This window comes from Hemicordylus capensis, chromosome 1 (genome assembly GCF_027244095.1).
Source record: "Hemicordylus capensis ecotype Gifberg chromosome 1, rHemCap1.1.pri, whole genome shotgun sequence".
NCBI lineage: Eukaryota > Metazoa > Chordata > Lepidosauria > Squamata > Cordylidae > Hemicordylus > Hemicordylus capensis.
Window position 1 is genome coordinate 131,457,810 of NC_069657.1, and position 14,416 is coordinate 131,472,225.

Here is a 14,416-nt window from a genome sequence, read left to right on the forward strand (position 1 = left end):
TTTGAAGTGTTTAGATTCTTTTATGTCTTCATTACACACCTTCATTTCTTCTGTTCATTTTGACCCCACTGCTTTGTGGGTCCTACTATATATGCACCACAAACACATTAGAAATCTAAACATCAGGTCATTCCACAATAGTTTTAATCTTTTTGTTCCAATCACTAAAATTAACACCATGTTCCTAATCTGGAGATAAATTTCATTTATAAGTAAAAACATAAGATCATGGAATGATTAGAGTTTATACCTGTGGTAGTGGTTGCTGGTGAAGTTGTACTAAACACAAATGTAGTAGTAGGTGTTGTTGTGCTTGCTGGACATACAAAGATATTCCTTTCTATTGTTCCATTGTGACTGCAAGTTGCATTGATGCACCCTCCAATGCCATCTGTTGTGTCATACACAACATCTCCAGGTTTGAATTTCTTCCCTTCATAGATGCAGTAGCATTCTGTCATTCAAACAAATAATGATATTGTTAAGCATCTGAAAACAGAAAAGTCTGTATCAAATTATCCCAATTCTTATAAAAAGCTGTGTTGTCAACATACCGTTCAGATCATATCCACACTCAATTCTTCCTTCCATTGTGCATATACTAGAGGGGAACAAGGAACATTTTGAAGCAGTTAAAATTTCTAGAATGCAAGGAGGCAGCAACAACTAGTATATAAAAAATGGAAAAAGAACACGTGGTGCAGGCTCAGTTCATCATGGTATAGAGAGTATATAAAGAGAACATTCGACTCTCCAAAATAAAGTAGACTTCAAAGCAGATCAGATCTTTTATACAGAACTTCTTCCTCATCTGATTAAGACCTTCTTACAGTTCATAACATTTAGCACTTCTTATAATGGGATGTTGATGTATATACAACAAATTAAACTAGCTACTGTTCTGCATTTTCTCCCATTACTTAAAAGTCAAGGGCCCACATTTTGCACAGCGAGCCACCAAGCCAAGGGAGAGGTATTCTCACTGTTTCCAAGGCACTCTAAACCACATTTCTGATTGATCAAATTGTTTTGAATTGATTAAGCTAATAGATTAAGCAGCTCTACTGTCTATTCAGCCCAGGGTGTGGTTGAGGGGATCGTGTGCTTGGATCCCATGCTGTGCAGCAAGCTGCCAGTCTGCTTTGGAAGCACTCTGAACTGCACCCATGCTCTTCATGAAGGTGGCTACTAAGCAGTGCATCATTGCACTTCTGATGCTACTTCCACAATGCCCAATGGGAATAGCATCAGAAGTACAATGATGTACTGCTTAGTAGTCATGGAGCAGCCCCACTTTTGCGAAGAGCGCAGGTATGGTTCAGAGTGCTTCCAAAGCAGATTAGCGGCTCACTATGCAGTATGGTGGCCAAGTTCATGTTCCCCCTACTCATCTTATGCTGAATAGATTCTAGGGCTGCTTAATCAATTAATTGATTAGATTAATCAATTCAAAACATTTTGACCAATCAAAAAGGTGTCCAATTAATTGGGTAGGAGTTTGATTATTTTTTAGTAGAACATCTACACATTGTTGATGGCAGGTATCTTTCTCATTCCCATTCCATCCTGTGTGACAGAGAATACGATGCTTATTGTGACACATGCATGTACCATGTAAAACAAGGCAAGTATGCTTTTCCTTTTAGAACTATTTTGTCTCATAAGCAAATGTGCAGATTTAATTACCGTATTTTATGGACTATAAGACTCACTTTTTTCCTCGAAAAATATCCGCCAAAATTCAGGTGCGTCTTATATGTTTTAACAGTTTAATATGTTAAAACTCTGAAAAACTGGATTAAAATTAAGGTGCGTCTTATAGTCCGTAGCGTCTTATAGTCCGTAAAATACGGTAACTAACACAAGTTTTAGTTCATTAACCTACTAAGGTTTTTTTAAAGTTAAATGACAGCCCTGATTGATATTCATGGGAAGAATACAACTTTGATTAGGAAACATAGTGAAGATTAAAAAAAAGAAGCTGCTATAGCATGATCGAAAATTGTTCCTCACAAAAAGCTCATACTACAATATGAGCTGTGTCAGTCAGCTGAGACAGCAGCTTCTTGCATACTTGTTTCAAAAATGCATCATACAATAAGGAGAGCTGAAGTGTTCTGGGGGAAGGCAGAAGCTCTTTTCTCAGGACACTTCCATAATCATGATAGGACTTCACAGCTTGGATTGGTCTCATTCTTGTCCCTCTCAGCTGGATTGGTGGTGAATCAGTGCAGGCTGACATAGCTCACATGGACTACAGTATAGTGATCAGGTGCTCTGAAACATACCCAATTCACTCAAATAGCGACTTCTGGATATATTTGTAATCCTTGAGTTGCCGGAACAATTTTAGGATTTATTTCTAAACTTGCTGATAGCATGATCTGATGCATGCCTTTTCATAAGTCAGTCCCATTGTTATTCCAGAGGATTTACTCCCAGGTAAGCATGCATAGGATAGCAGCCTTACTTGGAAATAAATTCCATTGAAATGAATTTTTCAGTTGGAACTGAAGCATTAGTCATCATGGTTCAGCATTTATGACACCTTACTAGACTCTCATTCAAGAGATTTATATCCAAATCAAATGCATGTTTACTAAGAAGTACATCCAACTGAATTTGATGGGACTTAAGTAAATGGCTGACATGACAGGCAGGCCTGTTGATGTTAGAGACCTGCTGGGGCTGCTGCGCAACTTGAAAGGCAGCCCTGATGATGCAATGTATGCTGCGGAACAACTTAAAACCACTTCCAGACAGTTGAGCAGAGTCACACAACTGCCAAGAAGTGGTTTTAAGTTGTTCCGCAGCAGCCCTGTCATGCTCCACCATTGGTGCTGCCTTTCAAGTTGTGCAGTTGGCCGGGTGGGTCCATAACATCAACACAGTGCTACCCATCATAGTGCTACCCACAGTGTCTAGAACTGTAGACTTAATTGCAGGGGCCACAGTGTTATGCAGAGTTAATCAGAGTTAGTAATGTCACTAGGTTTAAGATTGCGTTGGGTTGAGGTCACTGAGTAAGTGCTCCAATACGAAATCAGAGTGCAAATGATCAGAACCGGCAGAAGAAGATAAACCAATCAGTTGATTGAGGATGAAAAAGAGCAGCTGTAATAATGTCATTAATGCCTTAAGCAAATGTTCTTCTTACTACAAGAGCAAATCATAGTGGTAGTGATGGGGATCCCATAGTATATGTGGTGAAACATGCTTCAGTCAATCACTCCTAAGGAGAACATGTCAAAACCTTCTAATTCAATTTTTGTTACCATATAATGGAATATAATTTTTTCACATGTTATGCCGCTGCCACAACTTTAAATTTACATCCTTAGCATTTTTTTCAGACAAGCAAGACATAATTACCATGATTTACAGTTCTGTTCTGAAGGGATTTTCTCTCCTGGCTTATAATATTTTCCTTTGTCATCAAAGCAGATGTGACAGTCATCAACACACTCCATATCATCTTCATCAAAATAGGGCTTATTTTCTGGACACTTTGGATAGCAGCCTGTGGTAATAAAAACAGACTGTTCTGATATTTGATCCTTTATAATACCCTGGATAATAATACCAGAGTTTAAACTGATTTCCTGTGGATTTTTGTTTTCCCACTGTCACTTTATAAACTGATCTCAGTTCTAGGACATATGTTGATCACAATAATTGCATGATAACAACCCATCTTTTTCTTCATAAGACATATTGTACTATTTCCCATTTTTGCCAGACTCCTATTCTGGGGTTCACCACCGCTGCATCTCATGAACCTATCTTCCAAACAGGGAATCGTATCCTTATCAATATCCCTAACCCAAGGATATCACTAATCCATAAACTTTCTAACCACTGATATCTCTAGGCGTCCCAGATTTCCAGGGTGACAAGCACTCTATTCTGAGACACGATCATGTAAATATCAATACTGAGTAATCAGATTTTCATTAAAGTTCATAATCCTTGTACCTTCCAAGCCTTGTAACTCATGTAGGCATCTTCCATCTGGATTTCTGCAGGTCTTCATACAAGGAGATCCACATGGCTTATAGTGCCACTCACACTCCCCTTGTGGATTGTAGTAATCACAGAATAGAGCTGGAAGAAAGGGAGAGAGAAATGGCAGTTTCAGACAAAATGCTGCCATTCTATACCACTTAATACCTATCCCTGCACAATGTAAAAATCCAGTGTTGTCTCATTCTTGTTTCTCATTCCAAGTCAGTATCCAGCTAGTACTGTACTACACCAGTTTGTTGGTGAACAAAGTTTGCAAATCCTTTTTGCAAATCAAATAGCTTTGCAAAAAATCTTTTGCAAAGATTGAGAATCAATAGATTTGTGCTGAAATCCTGCCAATATGAGCTTTCATTTTACAGAAATAAAAAATATTGAACATGATCAGAAGACAAAAATGTCAATAATTAAAAAACTATTAAGCATTGTTTTCTAAAGCCTCAAATCTATTTTGTTTTTAAGGCCTCATCCCTATTTACTTTGGGTATAATAAAGTGGCAATATTGTGACTTTTACTGATCGGACGGGGCAGGGGACATTTCTTCTGAATGTATGGTTCTGAGAGTAATGTGGTTGCTGATCACCCATGGCATCATCCAGTGTTGTTTCATTAACTTGAGAGTATGCAGGCAAGGCCAGTGACTGGATTACTTCCTTCTATACTGCCATCCCTACAGAGAAGCAGCATGGTTTGAGAAGTAATAGGCCCACAAGTTGTGCAGTGTTACGTGGGTGTTTCCAATTGGCCCGTGCTGCTACAGGTATCTAAGGAAGTGCCAGCAGTCTTGCACACAAATACTTCAAGTTGGGCACCTGAGCTTCAGGAGAGCAACTTATGTTGCAAACAGTGTAAGTTTCACTTCTGAAGTGCTGGTGTGGAGCTTCCACTACTTGCACACTTCTGCACTTGCACAAGACCACTGGCATTTCCTTAGATGCACACAACTGTGTGGGCTGATCAGAAACGCCCACGTAACGCTGCACAACATGTGGGACATTGTGTCATAGTCCCTCCAACCTGATCGTCAGGGTTCAAAGCTTACCAGAGCAATGTGAGATTGAGATATGAGGAAGCAGCAATCACATGATTGTTCAAACATAAGAACTGACCCTGAGATGGAGCACATCATTAATGTCTATGTCAGAGTATGTTGACAAAGAAAAAGCAATAATATGGTAGGTTTACCACATCAAGAATTAACATGAAAACTGGAATACAAAAATATGAAAATGTTGAGTATCTCCTTGACATAGGACATCAGAACTCAACAAGCTATTTATTCTTTAAAAGATATGGACAATACTCACGGCAGATGGATGGAGTTCTCCAGGATACACACACTCCAACTTCATTGCATGCCTGAGCATAGGCAGCTACAGCTGTACAGAAACATTCACAATCTCCCCCAGTATCACAAGCACAGGCATCGGATACACAGGCTTCATAATATTTAGTTGGTTCAACCTATTAGCAAAGTAACAGATTTAGTATAACTTGTTCCCCATACATTTTCAGTCTTAGCAAGGCTCAGCCAGAAAAGGATATTTCTTGATTTCCAGTTGCAGTTCGCTTTCTCTCCTATGACTTCAGCATGGAGAATCTGTGATATTAGTCAATGTTAACTTTTTATGGAATGTAATACTTTGTAGCAACAGAACTGTATATTAAAGCAATTGTAAAAATAAACATGAATATTTTTGAAACATCAAGTAGATATGAAAATGTTATGAATAATCAAGCATTAGTAGATGCCAAACAAGTAATTTATCACGGAAATAAAGAACTTATGTTATACATCCACTATAAAGATGCAATTGGTTGGCAAATCGCCTTCACATTAATAATGTATTGGATGTATTTTTATGTGCTGTATTTTTATGCATCATCATGACACTTGCTTATGACTTTAAATATATATAAATTATTAGCTAATATTATTTTAGTTTATAATAAAAAAATTTAAAAATAAAAAATAATCATGGCAATAGCTATTTAAATTACCAATATTCTTAATAGCCTATAAGTAATTAGCTCTAGCTTTAGTCTTGGAAATTTTTCTTAAGCTATGGTTGAAGGTAATACAAAATAATAAGGGACTTTATCCTATGTGTAGGAAGCTTTTTATGAATTGACTAGAGCCACCATTAAAGCTTCATAACACAGAGTGTCCAGAAATATGAAAAACAACGATTGACACTCCAACTCTCCTAGATTCTTTGTGCTGATGTTTTTTGAGCATGATGCAAGGACCTGGACCACCGGGATAGCTGTCCATGTCCTCAGCACTGTCAGTGAATCCAAATGCAACCTTTGGGATGGGACCATCTATTTCAAATACTACCAAGTTTCATGTTGCTAACTTTGCTACAGTGAAAGGACTTGCATCTGGTGACAAAGTGAGCAACTGCACTCGAACTGCTGTTTCATGTAGGCCAGAGAATGGGCATCTCCTTTAAAAGAAAGTTGTTAATTACAGATAATGTCCACGTCTGAGGGCTACAAGATCTTGGGACAAACTTAAGTATGTAGTATACTGCTCTGGGCTCTCTAGAGCAGGCATCCCCAAACTGCGGCCCTCCAGATGTTGCTGAACTACAATTCCCATCATCCCAGCCACAATACATTGTAGCTGGGGGTGATGGGAATTGTAGTTCTGCAACATCTGGAGGGCCGCAGTTTGGGGATGCCTGCTCTAGAGGAAGAGCAGGATATACAAATTCTGTCTGTCTATCTATCTATCTGACTGCGCTGTTATTGTACAGTCCCTGCAATGCCAGAATGGTATTATATTGTTATATTTATCTTGTGCAGTGGTTGGTGCACTCTGTCCTAAGTACTTATATGCAAGCACATCATGTCTTAGGATCAAGATCATTGTAGTATCCTATATACTCACTTGAAAAGACTTTTGTACGTACCTGAGAGTGGCAGGTAGCAAACACTTGGCTGTTAATGATGCTACATTGTTTCTGAGCCCAAGAATTCCTATATGGGTTTGCAGTACAAGGATCCCTGTTGTTTTTGGCATCTGGGCAAGTGGGAGACACCTTCCAGCTGTTACCAAATTCCAGCACATCTCCAACCACAGACTGGCTTCTGGTGGTGAAGTCATTAATGTCATTGCCATCATAGTTTCCACAGAGACCGCATACCTGACCCTATGCAGAAACAAGCACAAAGTAATGAGCAGTGGAAGATTTATTCTCTGTGATATATAGAGACCCTACATTTTCCAAACCATTCTGCCACATTTCAGCTTTTGTATACAATGACTGTAAATCCTGCAGTTTTCCCACAGTAAAGTGATGACTGAAATGTGTTGAATGTTGACGATTCCAAACAAATTTTGTGTCTGAAAACTCAGACAATGCACCACTTAACGATGGAAGTCATCATTCACTTGTTTATGTCCAAAGGCTGGGAAAATCCAAGCATTCACAACTCTATCTGGGATTATCAACATTAACATGTAAATGTTGACAGTCATTGAGGCTATTCACATGAGCATCTCTACCCAGGCTTTGGTGTGAAGCACTGGGGTCAGGACCGATCCCAGTGCTGTCGCACCCGGTAGCCTGGATTTTTATGCAGGCTTTTACCTGGGTTAGAGAGTGTGAGCACACCCTTTACCCCAGGTCTGGGGTTGTATATATCAGGGATTCTCAACGTTGGGTCCTCAGATGTTATTGGACCTCAACTCCCATAATCCCCAGCCTCAGTGGCCCTTGGCTGGGGATTATGGGAGTTGAAGTCCAATAACATCTGGGGACCCAATGTTGAGAATCCCTGGTATATATGCCCAGCAGCCCGAGCATATACAGAGCCAGGCGCCTATAACACCCGGCTTGAGGGGAAATCTTCACTGCTGTTTGTGCGATGCATTCAGGGATATCTGGAGGCTGGGACAACTCATTATTGCCTTTTTATTGTATGTTTTAACTTTTGTAAACTGCCTAGGGGTTGTCTTTTAACAAAAGGCGGTATATAAATGCATAAATAAATGAATGAATGAATGAATGAATGAATGAATGAATGAATTTTCCCAGCCTCCAGAGCTCCATGCTGCAGGGAGCACACAGATTGTGTGGGCATGTGAGCCACATGCCACACACAAGAAGACCAATCGTCTTGGGGGGAAGGTTAGCTCAGTCTTGCCTCTCCTTCCACCGCGCCCTCTCTGCCCACCACAAATGGTTGTGTCCATGACCTTACTGAAAGGTAATACAAGAAGTCTCCAACTTACAAATGGGTTGTGTTCCAAATGTTTGTTTGTAAGTTGGATGTTCATAATTCAGAACACAAGCGTGACCACTTGTTTGTATATGCAGATTGGTGTTTGTAAGCTGGCTGACTTCCTTAATGTAATATGTTATGGAGCTTTGTTTGTAAGTACAGGTGTTTGTAAGTCAGATGTTTGTAAGTTGGGGATTGCCTGTATATATTTATATACTCCTATTATCTTTTTTTAGAAAAATCCTCAATAAACTATAAAAAGCCAGCTGTGCACTAAGCATGAAATAGAAATGCTGCTAGTAGATCACACAATGAACAATCAGTGGTAATGACTGTATTTATCCTTACCCATAATACAACTTTTTGTGGTATTTTGTCAGCAATGACAAATTTCTCTTTGATATCAATGGCTCTTCAGACACACAAAGAATTTCTGTTAAATTGAATGTCAAATGGAGAAGCCAAGGGAATTCTTTTAATAAACCAACTGAAGAAACATTTTAAATGCTAAAGGGATGTCTATGGTCTCCAATGACTTGGCACCCACAGCTCACCTTAAATTCTGGGCTCAGTTTGATGAAGATGCTGGTTTTCTTATCCCACAGCAACACTAGTCCAGCGGTGGTGTCAATCACCATGTAGATGCCCATGTATCGGACCTTGTATGGTGCTTCACCTCCAGGGACTCTCTGTATCACTTCAAATTTTCCATCAGTGAGTATCAGCTCATAGTTCTGAAAGATGACAAATAACCAATAGGTGTGTCTCACTGGTATATTGTCTCTTAGGTATATTGGAATTCTTCACCAGAAGTTTTCCACAACAAAAAGTCTGGGCTAGATTAAATATTTGAAAAATTAATGGTGTATATTTATAATATGGCCTACTCTTTTAGACCTTACTGTAAGGTCTACAAAGATCTACAGGAACTGGTTTCCTAGAAAATACTGGTTGGCATTCAAAGTTCTATGTAAGTTTATCCTTTGTTTGTGCTTGTCCAGCTGAATATTTGACTCCCCCGCTCCCCGTCACTTTGAAGAACAGATCCTCATGTCACATCACAAACTGCTTTTTAAGTCCTCATTAGTGTTTTTTAAAAAAAAAAAAAAAAACAAACAGATTCCCATGCAGTGCAGTTTGGGGATGAGTGTGAACTCATTGGGCTCTCAGAATTAATTTAGCAGTTCTCTGGATTCTATCTGATAAAGTGCAATAAAACCTAGTCCATACCTGGGTCTTGCTATATGCTGAATGCAGTTATTAAAGCCTGCTTTTATCTAGCCTCTTTATGCTCCACCACTTCAAGATTTCCTCCTGTGATTTCACATATCCCACTGATTTCACATATCCCACCTTTAACGAGGTGCGTTATTCCTATTGAACATATGCCTTCAATGAAGCTACTTACTCCCATGAAGACTTTAATGGCCTTTGAACATGTAGTCCCGGTGGTGCCACAGGGAATATTCTCAGTGATAACTCTGAAAGATCCTGCACTTGTGCTATTTTTATTACAGTGATCCTGTGGAGAAGAGCATTACTTAGTCTTCATGAACGCAGCTTACCATATTAGAACTTTTAAGAACACAGTAACAGTGCTTGGGGGAAAGTTTAATACCTGGACGAGCGTGTATTCACAGTCTCCACTGAAGCTGTAGCGTTTGCCATCAAAGCTGATATAATGACCATCTCCATAAACAGAGCAGGTTGCCAGGCAGGGTTCATTGGAGCATTCCCACCTTCTGTTCTTACAAGTACTAGACAGACAGAAGCAAATGTCTGACTGTTTTTACAGTGCATTGGAGAGTTTGATACTTTTAGTTCATCTTGACACAGACAATGGAAGCACAACACATACACAATCACAATCACAAATGATGCTCATCAGCTTATACGTACCAAGTGTTACATTTCACCTTAATGGTTTCCCCTGGATTGAATGTGGCCTCATTGTGAACGCAAGGACATTCTTCAGCAGCTACACATCCACCTTTGCCATCAGATACCAGTTCATTAGGACATACACAACCTGAGAGGCACTCTGTATTGTACTGTAATAAAAGAGGGAGCAGCATACAATGTCACTTGACAAATCAGCAGGACAGAGGCAACATTACTAAGGAATTAGATATACCCTATTTACCTGAAAAAGGACTCTGAATTTAAGATGCCCCCACCATTTCTAACACCAAAGAACTTGGGGGGGGATGTAGTCTTGGATTCAGGTAAACATGACACTTAAGGGTATGTGTGTATAAATTTACAGCATCAGCATCAGCTTTCACGGGTGTGTCATGACTGAGAGTCCATTCATCCCACCATTTTTAATATGAGCGAAGTTGATTTACTTTTAGAAGTTTACTTTCTCAGGGAATGGTGAACTCTGCTTGACATGTCTGTCTGTCTGTCTGTCTGTCTGTCTGTCTGTCTATCTATCTATCTATCTATCTATCTATCTATCTATCTATCATATTTCTATACTGCTTAAAACTTGTATCTCTACAATTAAAATCATTTAAAACATCAAATCAATTAACAAATAAAATCATTTAACACATTAAAAACATTAAAAACCCAATATTAAAAATATTAAACTATAAATCGTAATAAAAGTCTGGGTGAATAAAGGTGTCTTCAGTGCCTTTTAAAAAGTTGCCAGAGATGGGGAGGCTCTTATTTCAATAGGGAGTGCCTTCCAAAGTCCAGGGGCAGCAATGGAGAAGAAGGCCCGTTCCTGAGTAGCCGCCAAATGCGTTTGCAGCAACTGTAGGGGAACCTATATGTTCCAATATATATTCAGATTGTGACTTGACTCATTCTTGGAAAACTTAGAGAAGTGGAATGAGCAAAGCTAAGTGGAATCACAATCCAGACATGTCTGTTAAAGTGGTTTTACCATATTGAAATCCATGCCTGGCCTCACGCAAACAACTTCTGGTGACTTATTCATATAAGAACGTATTCTGTTGGTCAGCCTTCATCATTGTCAGCATAGTTCTTATTTTGCAGTATTTGTCTGAGGTAATAAGACATCATGATATATGGTGCTAATAGTTCTATGTGTTTGGGTGAGATTAGTGATAACTGCAATTAGCATGGGGAACAATGAACCATTTTTGATATGAGCCATTTTTGGAAGGGTGGTATATCAATCAAATAAATAAATAAATACATACATACATACATACAACTTAAGGTGTTACAGGACACACAAGTAAGACAAGGTTATAATGTATCTCAACACTTACACATCCCATATCGAGTGTCTGACAGCTCTTCTGACACTCAGCACCAGTGCTGCCTATTGTGTTATTGGCACAATCAAAGTAAATCATGGGAGCATCACACACTGTTAAAAAGAAAGGCTAGATGAAATCTCAGTTTGAGATCAGTTATTGTAACAATGTTCATACTTTATGAAAGATCATTAAGACACACCACATTCTATTATTTGCTTTAAGTATTCTTCATATGTTACATTTGCCCATTTTTCTTATAAGTATCATCTGTATTGTGCCTTAAAATAAACCATTTATTTGTTCCAGTAATATTTCTGAGTCATATGCTGATTTGAGTGTATGTTTCTAACTGGTTTTAGTGTTCACTTGATAGAAGAAATGTTAGGGCACACCATTATCAACATTTCTAGCTGAACTCTGTATTATGCTAAACCTTATTTTTAAAAAATTCTAATCTTAATATGGACATCACTCTATGGCAATGTGGGCTATAGATGGTATTGATCAGAATGATCAATTGGTATCACTTTATTCAATGTTGCTCTTCATAGTTGTCATTTGGAGGAAACATATAGAATATTCTGAACTTATTTGTAGAGGCTGTTCTCATGAGCAGCCAAGACCAGGCTAGGGCAGCTAAGTCCAGGCTTGGCTGTCCGTGGGAACCTCCAGGAGCCAACCAGCTCCCTGCAGCACCTTGGTGGCAAACCCGGTGAAGAAGCCGGGCTCTTAAATGAGGTTAAAGGAGTGAGCGCTCCCCTAACCCCATTTATCTGACTCAGTGGTGCATCATGGGATTTCTGGGGGCTGGGACAACACATTCTGACCCCTGTACCTCCATACTGCCCATAGCAGCCATGGAGCATCTGGATGCACAATCGGAGTGCCCAGACCCACCTGGATCATCTGCGGGGAAGGCGGGTTTCCCTCTCACATGATCATGAGAAAGGACTCGAAGACTTTTCTTGATAAGTCCAATTCAATATTTGTTCTTTAATGTTACAAGTTTTGCTGAAACTATTGTATTTTTTATATTTGCAAATCAGATTTGTATATTGCATATATAAATCTAATTTGTATATGCAATATAATTTCACATGAATGTTGCAGGTTAGAAGTGCAACGGGTTGTTTATAGATCTTCATTTTAAATGATGAGCATTAACAGTACAGTACTGAAAAGATCTTGCAGCTCTTATAATAATCTTTCTTCCTCTCCCTCAATGACACAAGTGGATGTTACGTGTGAGGAAACATTCAAAGGCCAGATGCTCTGTTTTTAACAAACACTTTTGGTATAGAATTCATTATCAGTACTTGTCATATACCATTCCTTGCTTTATCCTTTTACAAATTTTGTTGAATGCTTTGCTCTCATGGGGCAATATTTTTTCCCTTTTCAGATAGTCTTCTCTTGCATTTTGAACAGTTTCTGTCTATTATCTGCATTTTTCATGTTTCAAAACAAAATAATTGAGTGCTATGCCAAGAGCTGTCAATCTCTTAGTTTCAGATTATATTGGTCCCACTCCAGTTCTAGTTGTATACAACTGGAACTGGTTTCTCTAATTCAGTGGTGCTTGCTTCCATGTGCAGATCTTGCTTGCTTGCTTGGAATGTCCATCCTAAAACTAAAGCATTTAGTAGAAAAAATATTACAAAAAACATTAAAACAAGAATGGAAATAAAATGGTGGTTTACCTGGTTGTGGTTTCACTCCAATGCACTGAAGCTTTCCTTGTGTACAAGTGCTGGAAGAGAGCAAGGACTTTTTTAAATTTGAAAATCTTTTTGAAAATTATGATCAGAACCAGTTATATTAAACCAGTTGTATCAAGAGCAGTTGTTCTTGACAGATAAAAGGCAACAAAAAGACTTTTCATCAGAGCATGGAATGCTGAAATGCCACTTTACAGTCTAAAGCAAAATATCTCCTTTTAAAATTACTTCTTAAATTGTTTGGTTTAAAGCTCTTGCCATATTGGCATGTTAAGTTCAACAAAGTACATTGTTCTGTGTACAGTATACGCATGTACAGATTTGCACGTACATACAACTATTCACACATTCAATGCATACAAAGATGTATACGCTCTATCTATATTCTGCATTTGGGAATGTCTGTACTCAGGTTCACTTCTAAAATGAACACATCTACAGTCATTCACACAGAAACATGTACATGTGCAAGACATCTGTATGCACGTACAACATAATGTTTGAATACGGCTTATATTTTCCATGGGTCTGAATGGTTTTGAGGAATGTTTAACAGGAGAGGACAGAATGCAAAGCTCCACAGTCCAACTATGCTGTTGCCACCCCTGTGACTAGTGCAGTGTTACAGAGGCCAGGGGGATCTCACAATGCACCATGCATTGAGCACCCATCTCTGTGAGCAACCTGCACTGACACGTGATCCCAGATCCTGGATTAGTGGAGTGCTCACTCCATTAACCCCAGTTAAAAGCCAGGCTTGAAAGACAGATCTGGTGCTACAGCAGCACTGGGATCCATGCTGATCCTGGCAGTTCTCCCTGGCAGCCAAGCCCTGACTTGGCTGCACATGAAAACAGCCTCAATATTTTGAGTTTTTAAAGCAGAAAGTTCTTGGCATTTTGAAATATGTTTTGAGGCACAACATAGCTCATCATCAGCCATTTTGAAATGAAAAGATTGCTGGAAAGTTCAATTTAATTTTTCATTCTTCCAATTTAATTAAGAACATTAAAAATGGCTACACTTGGTCAGCATCAAAGGTCCTTCTTAGCTAACTAGCACTTTGTCTTTGAGAGAAGCCAACCAGTTAACCCAGGGCAGCTCACAAACATGGCCAAATGCTCATAGCCTTCTTCTTCATTTCACAGTGCTGAATTTCCACAAACTAAATTGATATTCAGTATTGCAATAAGCTCACAACA

The 14,416-nt window shown here is 38.9% G+C and overlaps 1 protein-coding gene across 1 annotated transcript in view; it reads right to left on the reverse strand.

Annotated features, from left to right (window-relative positions):
- LOC128323965 (mucin-5AC-like) overlaps positions 1 to 14,416 on the reverse strand; it is a 70,662-nt gene that overhangs the window by 31,487 nt on the left and 24,759 nt on the right. The window contains exons 19-30 of the mRNA XM_053248022.1: positions 13,197 to 13,246; positions 11,506 to 11,606; positions 10,157 to 10,308; positions 9,876 to 10,014; positions 9,666 to 9,779; positions 8,812 to 8,991; positions 6,943 to 7,182; positions 5,332 to 5,488; positions 3,976 to 4,104; positions 3,373 to 3,520; positions 555 to 601; positions 251 to 454 (exon numbers count right to left, since the gene is read on the reverse strand). Of these exons, the coding sequence (XP_053103997.1) occupies positions 251 to 454; positions 555 to 601; positions 3,373 to 3,520; positions 3,976 to 4,104; positions 5,332 to 5,488; positions 6,943 to 7,182; positions 8,812 to 8,991; positions 9,666 to 9,779; positions 9,876 to 10,014; positions 10,157 to 10,308; positions 11,506 to 11,606; positions 13,197 to 13,246 (1,661 nt within the window). The remainder of the gene's footprint in view (positions 1 to 250; positions 455 to 554; positions 602 to 3,372; positions 3,521 to 3,975; positions 4,105 to 5,331; positions 5,489 to 6,942; positions 7,183 to 8,811; positions 8,992 to 9,665; positions 9,780 to 9,875; positions 10,015 to 10,156; positions 10,309 to 11,505; positions 11,607 to 13,196; positions 13,247 to 14,416) is intronic.